The following is a 22276-nucleotide window of genomic DNA, read 5'->3' as shown; positions in this document are numbered from 1 at the left end:
TTTTCATTCATAGCCATTGGTGTGCATGCACATGTGAAACAGCATTTTCATGATTTTGGGGAAAAAATCTTTAATTGCCAATAATAATAGTTCCAAAGCCTTATATTTTTCTTCTTCTCCATTTCCTCCTTTCCCTTTTCATAGAGCTGGTGTGTTCCAATGGATAGAAAACATGCTACTGTCTTCATCTCTTTTCATCTCTTCATTAGTCTCTCTTTAATTTTTCTCATTTTCTGCTTAGCTGCACTCTACCTTTTTCCAAGCTGTCTTTTCTGGATGCAGATGTTACCTATGTTGGGGTTTATTTTCCACACTGTCCTCCAAACTCCTGATCTGTTAAAAACAATCGGCAAACTTTACTGAGTTGATTTCTGATCATCGTTCTTTTGTTTTGTATAGAATCTGGTCAGCACACTTGTCAGAGCAGAGGCCTCTAGGTCTCCCTGAGGGAGAATTAAACTTGTTTTGCAAAAGCTCGAGTACCTACAATGTTATGTGTTGCTCAGATGATGCTGCTAGCTGGAAGAGGAGAATCCGCTATGATTGGAACATCTACCTAATAAAATGAGAGCTAAGGGATTAATTCTCGTATTGATTACAGTTTTAAAATTGTGTCCATCAGGAATAATTCTGATCACATCATTGACAGTAATCTTGATTCATACCAACGTGGAGCTGCAAACCAAAATGGCTAAGAATGTTATTTCCCCAAATTTGTGTCACTTGGATGTTATTCCAGGTGTAATATGAAAAAGCAGTAGTTCACTACATTCTGTGTTTACTTACTGTTTACAGAATGATGGGCTACATCTGTAGTAAGTAGCATTTTCAGAGTAATCTTACAAAAGACTTATGCTTCAGTGGGGTAGGTTTCATTCTGCCCACGTTATCTAAAGCAGTGATAATAAATAATGAGGCTCGGGGTTAAGACTGGAAGTAAGCTAAGAGTCTGAAGTACTATACTTAGGATGTGTTGGTCAAACAGTAGTAGTATTTTAACTTTTTGAATGTGTGATCTGAAGGCAGAAAGAAATGGGAACAACTATAAAATGACATTTCAAAAAGCTAGCTTGGATTTATAGTTGATCGATTCATAAGAACCTTGTTCCAAATTGTACTCACTTCTGATATTGTAAACTGCTTGTTTGGCAAAACTTTATGCCAACATGTTGGCTTCGTTCTTAGTCTCATTACATCTGTTTTAAGTTGTTGGTTATTTGGAAATGAGCTTCATAATGTTTGCCATTTTCCTGAAGTTTGATGTTCCGTATCGGATCCGTTACCAGGCAGTTATGAAAATGCATTCTGATTGACCATTTACAGGAAGTCTGGAAATTCTTCTTAACTCCTTCTGGTTTAATCTTTTCAAGATTGCCATTAGTGACAAACTTAATTGGTTTGACCCCCTATTTTTAAACATCATTTTCACACCTGGTGAATATGGAATGTATCAGTATCTCAGATTCTCTGATCTTGTACCACCAATGTTTGCCACTCTTGATCATTGGTTAGTTATCATTGTTCTCTGAAACGTGCGCTGTGTGGAATAAATGCTTGCGTTTCAGATTCCTTGAATTTTTGTTAATTTTAATCAGCAGTCAGATTTCAAGTCTTTTTTCTTATAAAACATGTATAGTCATTAATAGTAGGTAGTGCTGGTATCTCATTCATGCAGTCGAAGGCATGTATTTCTGGAGGCAGGCCATCTTTGTTGCTATCATTTGTGTTATTCAAGACTTCCCATATTCTCATTTAGAGAAACTGTGGATGGTTGGCTAGAAAGGCAATGTCTTACCAACTTACTTTCTTACCTACCTTTTGTACAGTGTCTTTTTACTTACTTTCTTACCTACTAAATATATATATTTTTATAAGTATAAATGTTTTACATGGTATGTTCATAATCCATATGTTTCACAGATCAGTGGTGAAGCTCAAGAACTCTTTTCTGTGCGCCATGGTCCAGTTCGAGCTGCACGGATTTTACCAGCTCCACAAATCAGTAAGTATATGTTTATATGGTTCATAATTAAGCATAACTTTTTCTACAGATAGATCTTTGTCCAAATCATTGCTATAACCTGTTAGGTAGATTTGCCCATTCATTTTAAACTGTCACCTTCATAATAGCTTTCTACAAGTATAACTTCTTTTTTCCTCCTACTCTGTAATCCAGTGCTTTCTCCTGTTTCATCTTCAGATTTTAGCTTTGCTGCTGCTTCCTTTGTCGTTTAGAGGATATCTAGGTATATCTGTGCTCAGAGATCAGTCCGAAGATGTTAACAATTCTATTTGGAAATATTTGTTATCAATATTTTATTACAATATTGAAATTACTTTTTTATAGCAAGGCAGTGGCTGATAGCAGTAAATCTTGAAATTATTGTTTATTAAAACCTCCTGTTATAGTGCATTGTGAAGTCTGTTCATATGTGATGTCCTTCCAAACTCTTATGCTCTTTAGAAGGATAGTATGTCTTTGTTACCGATTCAGGACCTGAAACTGAAACAATGTGAGTTAATGCAAGAAGCAGTTGATCTAAGTAATATAGTTTGTACAAGGAGAAAATATCCTTTTCTGATTATTGAAATTTTTTATTTATGAATAAAATATCAAGTATTTTCTAAGCTGTGGAGTGATTTAAATGGTTTACTAGTGCATTAAGTTTAGCAATTGCAGCTTTTTATGACATTTATAAAATAGGCTGCTTTTCCACTCCAGTAAAAGTAACAAGAAAATGGAATGTGGTTTTTGAGATGGTATGAGTTTCTAATCTGTTCCTCTTCTGCTTATTTTATGTAAACTTGATTGAAATAGTTTGACTTTTTTAGTGGTTGAACTTTTACCATGATCCTTTGAGTACCGATAGGCACCTCCTCTCTTTTATTGCTTAAATACTCTTTTATCAAGTTCTAAGACAAGCTGCTTAGTTTGTTAAACAGGATTGTTTTGGAAATTCAGAGCTAAGCCCCTGGAAGAGCTTGCTGCAAATTTTAAGCAACTATGCATAAACAAGCAAATCCCTTTTAAAAATGACACTGTTCAATCTAAACACAAAATCTGATTGTAGACTTAAAGGCCTAAGATCTGTTGGTGTCCTGGCTCTTTTTTTTTTTTTTTTTGTTGTTTTGGCAATGTTTTGCTTATCCACTTTCCCTGTAACTTCAACTGGTCAAGGTATTCTCTACAGCTGCTGAGGAGTAGTTCCAGTTCAAATTGCTTGCCGTGTTTTACTTTGAGGATGAAAAGAATGTACTTCTAGTATGACCAAAGTGTTCTGAGATTCTGCTGGATTACAAATTTTACTAGTATATTGTAAATTAATTAGTGAACTAAAAATATAGCCTAAAATCTAATTGTTTACATTTTAATTACAAAAATAGTGAATTATAACTATTTTGGGTGTTTCAAAGAAAGTAAATGAAGAAAGTTAAAGGTTTAATGGACACATTTATCTTCTCGGTGATTTCCTGAGCAGAAGAACATACAAAGTATGTGTGGTTCTGTAACTCTGTTATAGGTTAAAGTAATTTAAAACAAAATACTTCACAAGCATTTTGTGCCTTTTTATTCTGTTTCTGGGAACACTGTGTAATTCCTGATGAGTTATGCTTTTTTGCTCTTATGTGTGTCATTAAGTACTGGATGTCTATGCCCCGTCCTCTCTCAAAGGAAAACAGAGGAGAAAGAGAAGTGTAAATGAAAATGAAGTAAATTAATTGAAAAGTCTAGAAGTTCTGATTTTTTTTTTCTAATAGCAAAAATAGGGCTTTCTGATTTTTCAGTGTAGTAAGTTACACCGCTTATGAACTTCTTCATGCACTTACTCTTTCTGTCTGAGTTGCATATATTTAGCATCTGACAATGATAGTTGTTACATTAGAAAACTATTCAAATTAGCTCATATTAAATTAAGTCAAACCTTTTAAAAGCATGTTTTGGTCTCTTTTTACATGGCTTGGTTTAAATAAATCTTTGATTAAAAGTACATGAATGTATCATTGACCAGTATCTGGAATCAGATAAAAGTAAAGCTGTAATAAGAGGCCTTAGATAACTAACACATGAGCTTTAATGATTCTGAGAAAAATAAAAGGAATTTGTAAAGGAGAAGCTGATTACCATCAGTACGCTCAAACACTATTTTACTGTAAAGCTGTAAAAAGGGAATTATTGAAAATAGCACTCTCTCGGTGGATGGATTTGGCACGTTCCTAGAAACAGATCTTAGTCTGTGATAAGAAGTTCATTCCCAGGTGTGAAAGGAAAGCTCATGGTTTTAACTTTGTGACTTTACAGTAGCAGAACTTAATAGTTTGTCAACTATTTTGTTAAAATACTATAGCGCTTTGATGTTAGATCCTCTGCTGCATCATGTGCTTCATAACATAATAAAGCGTTGTTTCAAGAGGCTTATTTCATGCAGGCTTATTGCAAAGGAGACCTCCTCAAATCTGATTTAGCAGTTTATAAGTGGTCCTAGTAGCAGGAACGTGGTGCAGTTATCTGGAGCTGGCCTCGCACGCTGCCAACTCAGATCCGGTGAGGTTTATTAGTTCAGGCTCTGTGCCATGCTAGAGCAGTTAGATGGCTCCTGGAACTGTTCTGACCTGGCAGCTATACTGCAGTGTTCGTGCAGAGTTTTGTCTGAGCTAACAAACCAGGCAAGACCTGACCTGGCCCAGCGCTGCAGCACTTTGATGTCTCTGTGTCAGTGGCGCGGTTGGTCTGCAGCCTAGATAAGATGTCCATGAAGAATTGAGAGATTTCTGTAAATAACACTGAAAAATGTAGCTATTAACCCTTCTCCGTGGACAGAGAATATCTGCTGTTGCCTTCAACAGTAGATACGGCTTTGATTATTTTCTACAGCTTGCAATATAAATGGCCTTTTTGGAGACTGAAGGTTTACACTGTGACCAAATTTCAGGCTTAAGAGAAGAGATAAAGTTGCGTAGCTAGTGTTCAGAATATGAGAACATCTCTGCCTGGATGCTGTCAGTCTTAGAAATGAGAATACTGAGTCCTGGCACTTTGCGTGCCACATGCTGCATTATCTGCTGAGCCATCTGGTTGGCACGGCTTTGTAACTCGCCTAGCTCTTCTTCACTTTCCAATCTGTATGCTGTGATTGAGTTTAGTACTTATTTATATGTATTCAGGTGCCTGGTTTGCTGGGCTCTGGACTTCTCTGTCTCTTCAGATAAAACAAGCATGCAAAGATGTGTTTGAAGACAAATCGATGCGACTTTGTGATTATTAGAAGGGAGAAAATATTAAGTGGTAGATACAAACCAAAGCTGGAACTCTGCCAGTTAAATTTAGCTACTGCTCTCTATGAAGAGGAAACTACGTTTGGTAACATGATTGTTGTTAACGATAGTGAGAGAACCAAGCAAAAATCAGGGTGTATTAACTCCCTCCTCCTCCATTTTATATGATTCGAATTTGTGATGTCCTCACTACTACTCAAGTTACTCTGTATTGGGCTTCCTCTCACACAATACCTAATGGCTCTATTTAGCCACAGTAACCTAATTATTCATATTCATTGTTCAACATGTTTTCTAATTTTTCACCACTTCCTCTAGATGATGCCTTTCTCATTTTTCTGAGGTAACTGGCTGCATGAATGCATACTTGTAGAATTGAAATGGTACTGAGTTTGAGTTCTGGGTATTATTAAATATTCTGTCTTGGATATTCCTACATTTCTCTTCTGCTTTTTCTCTTTTGATTAGCTTTTCTGTTATATTTATGTAGTGTGTATATATATTTTTTTCTAGAAGCATTAAAAATATTGCCTAGTTTTTTCTGTAGTAGCGGTATGTTTTATTTTAGCAAACCCTAGCCAAATACCTGCTTTCTGCCTTGTGCTATCCTATTTATTAAGGTAGGCATGTATAGTTTAAAAGTCAATCAAGAAACTAGGAAAAGCTGCAGGAATAGCATTGTGTGTGGTAATTCATGGTTAAAGGGTACATGATGACAGGCTTGTGTGTTGAAGTTTAGATCAGTCATTGTCCGTAAAAACCTATTTCCATGTCTCAGCATTATGAAAATAAATTCCTCCAGTGAACTGAATTAATTTATTGCCATTTTCTAGATTATGCTGCTTGCAGAAAAGATGATATAATAGTCCCACATCTCTCGATGAATTTGACTGCTTAGTCAAATTGATTGATAAGGAAAAAAAGCAAATAAGAAAGGAAATAAAAGAAAGAAATCAGAGGTACTGTGTTTAAAGCAACTGTAAACCAAGGGAACCTTGTAGATGAAGGGTTGAAAACTAGAATTAACATGAAAACCTGAAATTAATTGGGACACAGAGTAATTTTACATTTGAAAATGTAAAAGTCTTAGAAGTTTAAATTTTGCAGCAGATTTATCTCTGTCCTGTACTGCTTACATCTTTGATGTTGGTAAAATAAAATTTGAACCTCAAAAGCTAACTCAGCTTTATGTGCAGGTATCCTTAAAAGAACTATAATATTTAGGTTGCTTTCTAAAGGCAGGCAGATGTGAGTTCTGTATATATTCAACCACTTGGGTGGCTTAGTGGTTTTAAGTCCCTGAAGGCCAAAATAATTGCATAGTGCGTAGAGCAGAGGAACTAGCCCTGCACGCTGAACAAGCAGTAGCAGTTGGTAGCTAGGTTTGGATTGGTGTAAGTGGGCCGTGCAGGTGTGCATTTAAGTTCTGGTGTTTTGTAACTGTTATGTGGGTTGTCATGGCATAAGGAATGTTAATGTGTGTGGATTATAGAAATTACAGAACAGAATGCTCAAGCATAGCAAGTAAGCCTTTTACAGATATTATAGGGAAGAATTTTGGAACACGACATTTTAAAATACTAATTTCTTTGAAGCTGTGTGCACTGACCTGTATGCCACCATTTCAATTCTGGCCACATCGCGTCAATGCTTTAGACTATTAGACCTTAAACTTTCACCGTATTAGACTGATATGTCTCTTAAGTTTTTCGACCAAGATTCAATAATAAAATATTTCTGTCTATCTTCAATTAATGTGAGACTCTAGAAACATTGATCTCTAGCAAATATTTCAAGGTATTTTTTTTTTTTAAAGAAGGAAGCTACATAGTTATGAGAGAATAAACTATGATGCTACGCAGAAGAAAAAACAACTTTCTATAAACATGCATAGCTCGGTCTCTTTGACAGAACTGCCAAGATAATGTTCTCCAGCCACCATTGCTGCTTATCTCAGAAATGGGAGGGTGGAATGGGCTGCAAAGGTAGTAGATACGGAAATCAACTGGAGTTGGAGGGGTTCTAGGGTGGTAACTTTGGGGGGATATAGGAAACAGGTATGATGATGCAGGTACTGGATCAGGTACTCAAAATGTCTGGGTGATGCTGGAGGCTAAGGGAGATAGAACAATATGATGCTCGTGCTCTAGAACGTTAATCCTAAAGGAGCACCTGAAGTTCTGGGATGAGGACAGCAGTCCCAGCGCCATTGATCAGGCACAGTATCGAGTAATGCAGTTAGAGCTTATCTGTGCAGGAAATGGAGCATTTAGAGATGCTGCCCTGAAGCTGAGGAAAGAATTCACACACTATTTTTAGGACTGACTCGAGGCTCTTTACTTCTGTTTCAAGTAGCACACATGCTTTTTTGCATTTGTGTTCAAAAAGAAAGCAGAACCAAAATGGTTGTGATTAAGAAATGTTAAGAAAGGTTTGTTTGTTTTCCTCTGAAAGGAAGAAGCAAAATAGGGAGCAAAAACTGTACGTAGTGAATGCCAGCCCCGTGGCCTAATGCATTTCCAGATACTGGTTGGCTGCTGCACTGATGTGGGGCAGAACCACAAATGCAACACAATTTCCAAGTAACAGATAGAAATGAGAGGGATTTATTTGAAGGGGAGATGCACTGCATTATTAAATGGCTGTGATGGAACTTGATCAGTGGAATTACATACCAGCAAAATATACTCCATTGTGCATGTATGCTACTGCTAAATAGGTCAGAATTTGACATTTATACAGTGCATTTCTTACTCAAGGGAAATGAGGGTACTTTTCATAGTTTTGAGTAGTTTTTGAGTTCCTGTGAAAATCGCTGGGGTTTCATCTCTATTCCTCAAAAAGGTGTGCTGCTGCTGCTGTTGTTACTATTATTATTGGCATTATTGAGAGGCCTCAGCAGGCCCAAGAGATATCTGTTCACAGCTTCATCAGAAGTACAATACATAAGCTGCTTTGACCTTTTGACTTCATAAAGTTCTGAATGTTGATTTGTATGAAATTTCATTTAGCCACAGATTTTTTTTTCAGTTTTAAGTATAGTGACTGAAGTTAGATTTTTTTTTTTTTTAAATAACGTATATCATTTAGCTAAATGGAGCTGTAGGTAAGGTGGTGCCTTGTTGGCAGGGAGGACAGTTTTCATTACTTTAATTGTGTGATTTGTCAGGATTTTCAGCTTTTTATAAATGCTGTAGTGTTATATGACAGAATTAAAAGGATTTAGAATAAAAGGAGTTTAAGAAAAAGACTTTGCAACAGGATTTCAATACTTTTTATATTTGAGGGATTTAGCTAGCTGTTTTTCATTTCAATCATCCTGCTGCATTTTGTTAAACACTGCGTGTGGAGCAGGTGTGTACAACGTCAGCGTATCGCACATGCAAATAAACATAATTTTACAAATAAAAATTAATCCACCATAACTTGGAAGATTAAATCCCACCGCAGAACTAGAAAGGGTTGCTGACTCCATTAAGCATTGCAGAGAACAACACATGTCGCTTTTTGCAATCTCATGAATGGGACCGCTATTAACCTGATTTAATGCTCTGCAGAGTCCTTAAAATAATGATCCTTTTCTACAGTATTAATATTTACATTCTGAAAATATATATTTGAAGTAGAAAATGGATTTTTTTTTAAATGAGGACCTCAGTCATCACAGACTGAAATCAGAAGTTTAAGCACCTATTGTACAAATTTTGCAAATCTGTATCATGGGTATTAAAATCTGATATTTCTTTTGATTTGTGCAGTTGTTTCTCTGTACTCCCCACATTTCTTCCTCTAGCTGCCCCTTCCTTTTTGTTAAACATAGAACTAGACCATAAAGAAACATGAATTCATACCTCTAATTCATATATCTAGTTTTTTAAAAAAGCATAGTTAAATACTTAAGGTCAAATCCTGGCTGCACTTAAATCAGTGTCAGAACTCGTGGCAGTCAGCATTTCACCCGTAATGCTGAGAGACTAGCTAAGGGAACAGAAACAAATGGAGTTCATCTGTTACTTGGATTGAAGAAAACAAATTAGTTGCCAGATTCTTAAGAAGACTATATGTTTCATTTATCAATTTACAGGTCAGTACATACAGTACAGGTATGACTCATAAAAGCCCTTGAAATAATAGGAATAAAAGGAAAATACGTTTGGCTCTTTTAGGTTACTTGTAAAGCTATTGTTGATGGTGAAATTATTGATGTGACCCATTTGACTTTATAAATACCCAAATGCGTAGGAGGGAAGACTTATCCTTGTACAGATGAGAGTACTGAACAGTTTTTGTTACAGATTAAATGCCTGTACCTGAGTTATTAATAATTAACAGAGGCTGTTATGTGAAAATATATATTGTTAATTGTTGTGCCTTTCTGAATAAGTGATTTAGCGCAGTACACCAGCATTTGTGAATTAAATTTTGAACAGACTATATCACTAATATTCTTTATAGATCAAAAGGTTTGGTGTATAATGGAGGGAAAAAAATAAAATTCCATTATTCACCACACACATGGATACCTATAGATAGATAGATAATTAAAAAGGCAAAGGTTGAAAGAAAATGGCGGAAACTTAGTAGCGTTGTTGTTGGCTGTTACTCTATTATTGAAGTTGGGTAGAAACCCACCCTGGAACTTAGTAAACGTTGTTCACAAGTAGGAGAGAGATTTTTTTTTTACTTTTTTTATTTTAGTTTTATTTCTGTTTATGTAGAAATAAGGCAAAGTTTTCAAAACTTTTAAAATCCCATTTTAAGAAGCGTGGCATATTTAACAATTCGATGGTTCTGGAGGGAAGGTGTGACTGCAGTTTGGGAAGAGGAAAGGCTGTTTTAAGTGCCTAGCTCTGGTGCCAGCAGTGTGCCCGGATCCCGGGGGCAGGCAGCACGGTCTCAGCAGCTGAAATGCAGCAGAGGATGAGCCCCTGCCAAACGCTGCTGCTGGGGCTGCGCTGGCCTCACCTGGGGAAGCTAACCTGAAAAGTCGATGGGATGTGGTGTTAGTCGTGTTCTCGCTTTGAGTGAACGGCAGGCACAGCCCCAGTCTCGCTGGGAGTTGCTGGGGATTGCTTTCTTAAAGGCTTCAATCGCTTGGTGGCAGAACTTAGTGAAGACTGTTTTGAATTTAATCTTGTGTTTTCTTAGGCACGGGGCATGGGCTGTAAGCATGGCCACGTGTTGGGCAAACGTTGGCAGCCCCGCTTGCCACGTGCTAAAGAGAGTGGCTGCTCTTTGTGCTGCGTTCGTATGGTTAATGCTCTTAGATTCCACTTTTACCTCAGTAGAATAAATTGGAAACCAATGTGTGAAACCCATGCAGAGTTGGTGACAGCCTTATTACAGACAGCTTTTACAAAACAATGAAAAGTGAGCAAGTGTTACTTGTTACAGTTACAGAATCCTTAACCCCAACTGAAATGAATAGAAAGTAACTCCAAAATTCTGGCCAAATTTTGCTAATTGTTTTGTTACTCATTGCCATTCTTTCAAGAACGTTCTTCCAGTGTTCATGACTCTGCCTGTTACTTGGATTTCTATCACTAATCTCGTACAGGCTGTGAGTTTTGAATTGTATATTTGATACCCTTCCAATATATTTGGCCCCCACAACATGCACACCTGTACCTTGAAAGGGAACACAAACAGTACATACTGATTTGCATTTTCTTCTTTTTGTTTTCCCTCTTACTAGGTGCTCAGAAATGTGATAATTTTTCTGAGAAGCGACCTCTTCTTGGTGTGTGCAAAAGCATTGGATCTTCTGGGTAAGGATATTTTTCGTGAATAAAGTCTTATATATAAATTGTAATGTCATCTAAAAGACCCCAGTAGATTACACCTTTACAGCTCTATTCTCTTTTTGCTCGTGGGATAATGCTTTTAAGTTTGGGGTTTTTTCAGTGTGTCAGCACACTTCTGCCTATGAATTAAGCTTTTTAAAAGGAATAAAAATAGACACTCTTGATATAAAAGATGTAGAGGTATTTCAAGTTTATTTTGTTCTCAGTGTAATCACAGTTTTATGATTAGCCTTTTCTGATATTAATCCTGGACAGAATTATTACTGAGAAATGTCTGAAGCAACCTCTGTGTCTTACGGTAATTAAAAGCTGCTTTCAAGCAGCAGTCATGTACCAAATGAATTATAAGTACCAAGCAACTTCATTGTTACAGCCATTCACTGTTTATTAGCAAAATAAATGTTAAATCGACTTATTTGAGTTAGAAAAATCAGTTAACAGTCTCATCTTGTGCTCTCTGGACGGTATTGTTGTATCACTCCTCTCATAAAAGAGGGCCTTAAGGTATTTTATGTCTGTTTGATCTGTTGATTCAGATGATACAAAGGATTTATATCTATACCTACAGGAAAATATTTGCTTGTCAAGGGTAATCCTCTACACAGCGATTCAAAGGCTAAACAGTCGAAGTAAATCTTCGTACAGTAGTAAGACCAGTTCTGTGCCACACCTTTTTCAATTAAGAATTTAATCACTCTGGGTGTGGAGGAAGACTATCGAGTTTCTGTAAATTTCTCTGTATACGTTATTACTGTGTTAAACTGGAATATTCATGTTACCTGCCTTAAATGGTTAATAGAAAAACCATGTAGGGCAGAGAAGTGAAATGCCTTTCTATTGATTTGTTTACAACTTGCAAAACTGTTTACAGTGACTTTTCTCCTTTTTTTTTTCCCCACCCTGTAAGTGTATGTAATCTCATGAATAACTTTCTATGTAAGAGTACATGTAACTGGAGATGCAAATATTGCTCTTGTAGGAGTTTCTGTCTTAATCCAAACAGTGCATTTATATTGGATGGAAAAAACCTTTCCTTCATACCTTTGCTTTAGAAGCTGAGATATCTGAGAAATGAACAAACTATAAGGACCATTATTTTCACCGTGTTACTGTATTCCTCAGTTAATGGGAAATTAGTCAAAGATTATTAGTAGTTGCTGCTTTACTACAAAAAAAACCAAAAAAAACAAAAAAAACAAAAAAAAAAAACCAAAAAAAAACCTGGTGTGTTTTCAAATCGAATGGAAAGATTTGTGTTATTACTTATCAGTAGCTAAATAGCTGCAAATAGAAGAGTTTAGATCAGGCTTTCTGCTATGACCAGAGGACTAGCACATCATTAAAAAAAGGAGACTGTGCTACGGGCTCTTGTTTACCCGTTTAATAAAGAACCAGTTTGCTCATGGTGGTAAAACTTCAACAGAAAATTCTGACACACTTTTCTACATTTACTGTTCATTGCAAGTTATTTTTGAAGGAATCCTTGCAACTTACCTATTTTGTCAGTAGCTTTCAGGTTAAGAGTTCTTTGATGGCTTGCCCTCTTTTAAATTGGCTCAAGTGTCACAGTTGTTTTCTGTTACATTCATAGATCATTTGATTACATTTCTATAATGATTGTTATGCATAAAGAAGAATTTGTGTAGAACACTACAAAGCTGTGTATGAATGGCCTCTGAATCACACCTTTAGTTCTGCTCTTAACTTGAGGCTTTGTGCTTAACATCATTTCCTGTATATCTTAATGGTTATGGACAGATAAAACACCTTGTTTAATCATATATTTGAAGAAAATACTACATTTATTTTAGAGCATTTATTCCAAAGCACTTGACTTTCATTGTAGTCATCTCTTCACCTGCTTTGGAGATTATGCTGGCTATGGCATGAAATACTGCAGCTGTCAGCACGCTACTAAAATGCACAGGCAATAGGAGGTCTATTCTGTCTACTGAAATGGCAGGTAAAATAATCAGTGAAATAGTGTTGCACTGACACTGAAGTATTTCCCATTGAACAGAAAGGTAAACGAAGTGTCTAAAAGACTGAATGATTTTCTCAAAGGCAACTAGTCCAAAGCAGATCCAGAAGTGAAATCCAACATGCTATCTGTTATGCTGATACATTAAACTACATTGTCTTTCTTTAATATAAACTGAAGGAGACCGGACATGGTTATGACAATAGGGCCAATGTCCTTATCTTGGCAAGACGTAGTCTCAAAACAATTCCACCAGCACAGCCCCCCTGCCCTTATCCCCATCCTCACTAGGACACTAGGTTATCACTTTTTTAGAGGGGACACGTGTAACCTCCTGAAGTGCTTCTGCTACTTCCAACAGACCTCTGGCTTTCTCCCATTCAAATTTTACTCAGGTTATTGTCTAAAATCTGTCAGAATAATTTACCAAGGAGAATGATTCTGGGGAAAAAACCCTTTGACTTCAGCCTTGGTCATCATTTGGATTTTCCCTAGCAGTTCCTCAAAATTTCTGACTTCTGGTTGCTCTGCTCAAATTTGCAGCTATTGTTACTCTTTTCCTGGAACATCCCTGGTAACTTTGACATTTTGAAATAAGTTTTTGTTGTTTTCTGTTATTGATAAATAAGGGACATGGTACCATTTTGGAAGATTTGGTGGCTGGCACCATGACTTACTGCTGAAGAATGGTTTTGGATCCTGTTGTATCTGGAGGCAATACGCTAATTTAAATTGTTTTCCCTGGCAATCATTTATATAGAATCCATTTGCAGTAGGTCTTCTAGAAAGTGCTTTGAAGCTGTTAATTTTTTGGATGGCAGGTGAAGAATAAATGCATTTTACACCTGACATGATAAAACTTCAGTAGGTTATTAACTCTTCATTGCCGTTTAGGAGAGGCTGTAAATTATCATATGCTGTTCTTGACCATAAGAAAACAAATGTTAGAGCTCTAAGTACTGTACGTACACGGTTCTGCATGATAGATGAGTGATTGTACTTACAAATGTGTCTATGTTTTGTGATTTTGTGGACTCACGTACATATATTCAGATGCATAAAAACCTTTGAAAACTTTGAATTCAGCAGGTATGATAATTACATGAGCACATCTTAAATGATAAATGTGCTAAACCATTAAAGTAATACAAATCTGATGGAATATAGATTTATCTAGATCCACTGCCCTGTCATTTAATAGTATTTTATCTTTTAGGACTATATCAATGAGATATTGACACGTTCAAGTTAGGAGCTGGGATTTCCTGGTTCTGACCACTAGTCTGCATTAGTGGTTACCATCAGGAAATTCTTCTCTTTTCCTTTAGCTGTAAAGTAAATACACTATAATGAGGGAAATATGATAAAAAGGTATTCTTTTTAATGTAGAACATTGGTCAATCTGGAATCCAAAGAATTCTCAAGTAACTATGAATTAATAACTTCAAAAATATCACTTATGTTAAGTAACTTCAGTACTTTTCTCTATCCCTCTAATGTACCATGTACTTTAATGGAAAGAATTAATGAATAATTTTATCTGTGATAATATGCTAGAACTTCTTTCCTTCATTCTGAAACAAAGATAAGTATAAAAGTACTTTATGCAAAATAAACTTTCTTTAGATTTATGTTTCATTCCTGAAATTTTTTTCATTGTCATTTTCACAGTGAAAGATCTGTTTGGTAACTTAGAGATACAGTAGTTTACCCTGGAGATTCCCTAATGTTTTACTGAAAATATCTTGTTAATTTTTAGTATGTCTCCCACAAATTTAACAACATGTTAACTTCTGAGTAACTTGGTGTGTGGGTTGCATCTCTTTTGTAATGAAACCTAATACACTAGTCATTGATATAATAGATGCTTATAAAATTTATGTTCCTTTGAATATCAGAATCAGGGTCTTAATATTCAGTTTTATATTTCTTAATTTTTAAATCTCAATTGCTTTGTGACAGTCATGGTTGAGAACCTGCTTTAAAATTTTTTTTTAGTGTATCTAAAATTTTAAACTTCGCACTTAGAAATTAATTTCTGGCACCTGTTTTATGTAAAAAATTCTGTAGCGAGAGATTTGCCACTAATCCCAATCCTTGTATTCCCCACAGTGAGTATTTTACCATGGAGGATGACATTTGTATTTCCTAAACTTTTGCCTTGTGTCTTGAGTTTCAGACTAGCTTTTGGTACACACATTTTTTTATTTTAAAAGTCAAATTTTCCATCTAGTAAAATGACTGAAATTTCTAGCATGGTTTCGCTATATAATCTTTTCAAAACAATAGTTTTCACAGTCCCCAAAAAGGATGCAGTCTTGACACATAAATGGGAAACAGATTGTATTTTTTGGCTGATACTACTGTGCTGGTTTAGATGTTGGTTCAGTCAACTTCAGTCTTAGATTACAAGATTTGCAAATTAAAGGAAAACCAAAAGGGAAAGAACATCTGCATAAATCTTGTTTTTGTGGAGTTCTGTAGAGGCACGCTTACTTTGTTCTTGGTGATAAGATAAACAAATCTTTATATGCACACGAATTTAATTGATGGGTTTTGTTACATACCAATGAATTTTCCTAGGTGGTGAAACATCAAGATTAGTAATCGGTGAAGTGAACATAGAAAATTTTTTTCACCTTCAAAAAACAGTAGTAGTGGTGGCCGTAAAACTGCATGGCAGAACTAGTGAATGTGTGGTGTTTGGAGCTACGCAGTTTAAAGATAACTGGATAAGACCAGTTGTGTTAAATGGAGATGTATTCCTGTTTTCCCCATATGGATTGTTGAAACCGTAGTTTGGAACGTACTGGATCTGTAGAACACCTTCAGATACACCAGAGAGGTCCAAAATACGTAAGATGTGCTTTAAGTTCTGGTCAAATGTAAATGTACTGATATCTTTATTTTAAGCAAATGCTTCATTTTAGCTACTAGCAATGTTTAAAGGGAAATTGGCTGGTAAAATTTTGTTTTATTTTAGATTATTAAGAAAGAAGTCATGGCTTTGAGAGTGATTGCAAATCTGCCCTTCACTAGACACTATAAGTAACAAGAAAGCTAACAGAACAGAAGTGACCATGCCAGGAGGAGAAAAATAAAGTGTGTGTAGGTGCAGAAAGGGAGAAGGGGGCAGGGAAGCCAGAGATGAGTAATTGCCATGTCTTACATATGAAACCACCTCTCCTGAGTACAGAACTTTTTAAATACTTTAAACCCCAGTATCTACCTTTCCTCAAATGCCAAGTGTTCTGGTGACTCCAGTGTTTATCCCATTGTGCTTAATTATGTGTTACCAAACTTTTGTTTCTACTCCAAAGATTTTTTTTCTTTTGTTGTTGTTTTCCTTATTAGCTAAGGGGACAAATTCTTGTAATGAAATGCATACCAGCGTAGCTGAAGGATTGTGTCAGTACAACTGTGGGCTTGCAGCAGGGTAGGCTTTAGACCTGTTAATGAATCATTTTGCAGGAGATGGGGGGGGAAATCTTGAAGATCTCCTTGCAAAGCAACCCAGGTCTCTGAGCCATCCTTACAAACAGTATTTGACACTTTGGTGCACTTGTCCTTTGTCCAAAAAGCCAAATATAGATGCATAAAAGAGTAGGAATTTATGCCAAAATTTTACATAGGCATGCATGATAATCAGATAACTATACGAGTATAGCTAATCAAAAGATCAGTTCTGGAAGATTAAAAAGTAAGAGTTTGAGGCCAGTAGTCTTTCCAACCTTCTATGTTATAGAGAGTAAAGGACCTCAATCAGTAACCTATGCAGCCAGCCCATAGCATGTGTTAGGTCTCTAGTATATATTTTTAGAAAGACATATTAATTTAATGACGTCAAGTGATGGAAAATTTTGGGTGACTTGAAGAATTGGATGGAGGTCATTTAAGGGCATGAGAAGCAAGAAGTAAACTTTTTAATCATGGGAGGAGAAAGGAAATAAGGGCAAGTTAAAGAAGGAGGAGTAGTTGGAGCAAACAAAATGTAAGTTTGGCTAGCTAGCGTTTTTTTCCCCCACTGATCAGTTTACAAGGCAAATCAATTGGCAGCAGATTTTCAGGAAGCATGCTTTATTAACGTGGCTACTGCAGATTAAAACCTACTAACTTTAACACAAGTTTAACTCGGGAATGTGTTTATGGGAGTGTTAAGGTTTAGGTAGAAAGGAGCTTTACATGAGTAAGAATAGAAACAAATAAAACATTAATATTTTAAAATCACATGACTCCATTCCTTATCTGGCAAAGTAACTAGTTACGGCTAAAATCCAGTGTCCAGTTCTAAGTGTCTGTGGCTTTTAATGTTTAAAATTAGCTAGCTGTGAAATGATTTGTCAGAGACAAACAGCAAAGCTTTCTGGAAGGATCACCCAAGAGAAGGAAATGAGCTATGATGAATGAAGTTCTTGTTCACAGTTCTCACACTGCTCAGAGTAACTCTCCCCGGAATATTTTTACTGGAATGCCATTGCAAATGCAGTGGTCGTGCTGTGGACTCACCTGGCTGTGCCAGAGACTGAATCATGGAATTGAGCGTGTAAAGGGCGTATCCACTCAAGATCAAATACAGCATGGGGTTGGTTTTTTTTGAAATCACACATAAAAATGAGTTGGACAGATGGTTATGATTTTCAATTGTATTTGACACCATGAAATAGATTTCATGAAGTTCGTTAAATATTTGTGGTCTTTTATTGAAGACTCCACAGAATTTGGTCATATTTTTTTCTCCCCAGCCTTATTTTTTGAAGACTGTCAAGGATGTATAAGTTTAAATTTCTAGAGAGCAAACTTAATGTAATTGGTTTTGTTTTAAGAAGTATAATAGAACCTTTTAGGTTGGGTGAAGTTTTCTTGTTTCTGTTATCTTTGAGGGATTGAGTCCCAAAGGCTCTTCTACTGTTGAAAAACCATAAAGCATCATTAACTGCAAAGTGTGCCTTCCTATCAACTGCCTTGCAAAGATTTCCTTCTGTTCTAGCAGATGAAAAACATTATCCTCTCTCGTTATTGCAGGAGAAATCAGTTTAGTCTTAACAGGTTGTGTGGTAGCTGTTAAGGTCCTGAGAGATGCCACCCCTGAATAAAGTACTTTAAATTCCTTGTAGTGATGTTGGATTTGATTATTATGTTATGTGCTAGAGAGCAATGTTCTTCATTCTCCCAGAATTTTTTCTTGTAACTTGTTTCTATAATTATATTCATGTACTTCAACTATTTTTGCAATGTTGAAGTAATGTTTACTGGTAATTCTGTGGATTTTCTCACAGATGAAAATGCTGAGAGATACAGCTTTAATGGAATAAGGTAGTGTTTCCATTTGATCTGGTGTTCTTCTGATATACCAAATGTTTGTCCGAGTGAACCAGAGTAAGAAATAACCTTTGAACTATAATAAACTGTTAATCTTGGATCGAAACTGGAAGGAGGAAAATGAGTATTTGGGGTCAAACTTTGACGAGTCGGTGAGAACTATGGGTAGTTTTGACCTTCTAAAGCTTTGATTTATTAAGCAGTAAAGAGATAAACCTTTTCTAAGAGGTCCTTGGGATAGCGTGGAGGTTTGGGAGAGCAGATTTCCGAGCTGAGGCATAGTTTCATTTTACTGCTCTTCCAGCCCCCCGTGCATGTAATGATACGGGGAGGAGATGGAGGGAAGGAAGTAGCCGTTTGCTAAATGCACAGCCAGATCAAACCAGCTGGAGCACATACCTTCCTTGGGTAACTTGTCAAAAGAAGCACTACAGGGAAAAGATAATGCACAGCGCCATTACAGGCAAAGCTGCTGGTTCCAGGGCCACTTTAAATTCCACTTTAAATTATTAAATACTGTAAACGCTATAAAGTTAATTAGAAGAGGAACAAACTCTACAAAGATAAATGTGTTTTCAATATGTTTCTCAGGGAGGGTACAGTAGAAACCAGTGAATGAGAGGAAATTTATTTCTGGCAGCACTCTAGACATGGAGCTGTGGTTGAACTTTTTACCCTAATTACGTCCCCACTAATGCCTGCAGCGGTCTGGAATCAAAGCGGCCCTTCAGGCCCTGGAAAGTCTCTGATGTGGTGAGCGTTTGTTGTGTGATGAGGGTTACTTAAGAAAAAACGGAATATTGTGACAGGATTTTTCAAAATTTCTCAGTTACCACCCACCTCACTTGTTGCCTACAAAAATAGAGTAATTGTTTGCATCTGTGTGTTTTTGTCTGTCTTAGAAATAACTGTTATAAATCAATGTGACATAGACCCAGAGAACAATTGAGGATTATACTTTCTTTTCCTATATGGTTTAGGGTTATTTCTATGTTATATACTGTAAGAAGGATTTAAAGTACATTGCAAAATAGTTAGAAATTTCAGGACTATTTAGGTTGCCCTCTTTTTCTGAGGATACTAGCACCATCAGATACTGAGTTCTCAAACAGGTCAAAGAAGATGCTATTTAATATGTTTTTTCCTAAATAACAGCTGTCACTTCATGCTCACAGTTTGAACAGCTGATTACTAACTGCATTAACTTACAGCCCTTGTATCTGTATTGTTACACAATTGCTGCCACTTGAGTAATTCACAACAACTCGATGGTATTTGAACTTTGCATCTGTTACTAAATGCCATTTTCTCTCTTGCAGCAGTCTCTCTGGAGTCATTCTTTTTCTTTTCTTGCTTTCCTTCAATAATATTTAATATACAGAGGAAAAGTCAAGGGAGTTTGCTGAGCTCAAGCATTCACGTGTGGATCAGATTCTTTTACATCTGAAGTGTGGAAAAAGACAATTGAAACACGATAAGTGGAATCAATTAAAAAATCTGATACAACTATTCTTTTTCTTTAGTTCTGATCTGCTTTTTGAAGCAGAGTGAATACATTTTGGTAGCTTTAACATTTTAAATTTACAAATAATTTGAAATGCATAATACAGTAATTTTTTTCTTCAGTAATTCAAAATCCCATCTGTCTTTAAATCCTGACCAGGTAATATGTTCAGAGTAACATCTGAGGAGACCACTTACTGCATTTTTGGATGGTTGCTCAGAAACTTCTTCTTAAAATTAATTGTGATTTAAATTATTAATAGAATATTTGTGCAGTATAATTATCTCATTTTTCAGATGAGGCATTAATAAAATAACGCCAAAAGTTTTAATCGGTTTTGCCTGCACTATTTGAAGGACCGTATCTCCCATTTCAGCATCTGCTGTATTAGGTGACTGTGGTGAGACTGCCGCATTTTGGTGTGCCTCCTCTTAGCAATCGTGATTCCTCCTGGAAATATCTGCTGCATTTAACTGTGAAATTCCTCCAAATTTTATGAAAAGTGGTCCAATAAAGGAGGTGGCTGTATCGATGTCCTCACTGGGTGTGAGAAAGGCTATAACATAAGCTAACACTTTTTTTTTTTTAATGTTAAGCAATTCGTATAGGATCTCAACATTAAGGCCAGGTTAAAGAAAAGGCAGCTATTGGTTTTGCTCTTTACGGGGCTCCTTGTTCAGAGTAATTATTTTCAGGTTCTATTTCATATGTTCAAACCAGCTTTCAGTGAGTTCAGTTACAGGGAAAATTCTGCACGTCTGAAGGTCATGGTCTGCTATGTCAAGTCATAAATCAAATCAGGTAGGACATAAGAACCTAGAATTAATGGGCACTTGTGAAAGTTTTGGCCTCCCTGATGTGACCAGAACCTCATAGAGGCTTTGCTGTTCACAGCACTTTTCAAGTGCCTTAACCATAAGATCTAAGCTTATCTCTGCTCAATTTCAGTCATCTGCCCTCTAAAACCCTCTAAGTCTTTCTTGGAAATAGAATTGTTTTCAAGCTTCTCAAAAATCGTAATTTGAGCTATATAGTAGCATATAAACAATTATGTTTTAGTAGACTTGTAAGCAACTGAAAGATGTCTTGCTGTCATGCAATTTGAGGCAGAGGCTACTTAATACAGAGGTGATGAAGTGTTGCATGATCCCATTAGTTTCTGCGTATATTATTAATGACACCGGTGGCAAACCTATTTCAGATAAAACAAGTTGGTACAGGGTTTTTTCTTTAATGTTGAATCCAAAGAGTGGTTTTGTGTAGGGGTTGGGATGGCAGGGCAGGCGGGTGTGGAGCTGCTTGCTTAATTTGGCCTTTGTTGGTGATGATTACATGGGAGAGGAGAAGATGCCAATAGGCCCGTCAGAGCCATGAATCATAAGGCAAAGCCCAGAAAAGAAAAAAAAAAACAACCCACCCTGAAATCTAAAGAAACTTGTTGCAGGAATCAACAGGATAAAACATTTGGTCCTTCATAATACTTTTGTCACGTTAATAGTTGCAGGTAAAACCACCATTTAAATATTGATTATTGAGTATTCAGTCACACGCAAGCTGGGACCTTTAACATACACATATTGCAGAGGAACGTGACACAATAGCTGAGCAAAGATTTGGTCTGTATTTTTGAAGAAGCTTTATAGTGCACTTCGGAAGAATGAGTTCTGTTGACTCAGTTCAGATTGGTTTTAGCTTCTGGTGGAATTTTGGCATTGTTAAATGTTACAAATAACACCTCAGATACATAGAATTAGTCTATATATGCTGCAATAATCAACTGCCATCTATATTAACTATGCGATCTTCTGATATGCTGTTGATCAGAAAGTGCTGTCAATAAATAATGGCTTGAGTGAAGAAAAAAACTTTGGTATTGATCCACAGTGTTACACACGTTGGCAGTGTGTAAAATCTAGGACTAGGTGTGGTTGTAAGGCTGTAAGTGGCTCCACAAAATGCTCTCTTTGGGTTCTACACGTGCTTGGTGAAACTTGGCTGGAGCTGAGATATTTCAGTATCAATTTGCTCCTAGTGTTGTGCTCCCAGAAATATGATATTTTTCTATTAAGCCGTGACATGCATCTGTCTCTTGATGTGCAAAAGCTTATACACTTTTGGTTTTGATCCATCTTGTATGATCTTGAAGATCAGTGTAGCATTTATTGCAATACAGATTGCATGTATATATTTCAGTGGTGAACTCTGCTTCATTTGGCAGTAAGAAGAAAGATAAGACAACTCTTTTATTTCCTCCAAAAATACAGACTGAAATAAATTTATCTACCAGGTTGTAAGCTTAATCAGCTGATCATGGTGATATTGATCTTTGATAAGAGGTATGACAGAAATGCAGTTGTATTCTACTTAGAAGTTAATCTTGGCTCATGCTTTCCA

General features: G+C 36.3%; 1 protein-coding gene across 13 annotated transcripts in view; it reads left to right on the top strand.

Moving 5' to 3' along the window:
- BCAS3 (BCAS3 microtubule associated cell migration factor) overlaps positions 1 to 22276 on the top strand; it is a 366627-nt gene that overhangs the window by 16592 nt on the left and 327759 nt on the right. For all 13 annotated transcript variants that reach the window (XR_008579901.1, XM_054847769.1, XM_054847770.1 and 10 more), the window contains exons 6-7: positions 1921 to 2002; positions 10970 to 11042. Coding sequence is in view for 12 of the 13 variants with exons in the window: in XM_054847769.1 (XP_054703744.1) it covers positions 1921 to 2002; positions 10970 to 11042 (155 nt within the window). In the remaining variant the exon portion in view is untranslated. The remainder of the gene's footprint in view (positions 1 to 1920; positions 2003 to 10969; positions 11043 to 22276) is intronic.

The sequence above is a fragment of the Grus americana genome, chromosome 19, assembly GCF_028858705.1.
Source record: "Grus americana isolate bGruAme1 chromosome 19, bGruAme1.mat, whole genome shotgun sequence".
Taxonomy (NCBI): Eukaryota; Metazoa; Chordata; class Aves; order Gruiformes; family Gruidae; genus Grus; species Grus americana.
Note: the sequence above shows the minus strand (reverse complement) of the source record. Positions and strands in the feature narration are given on the sequence as shown.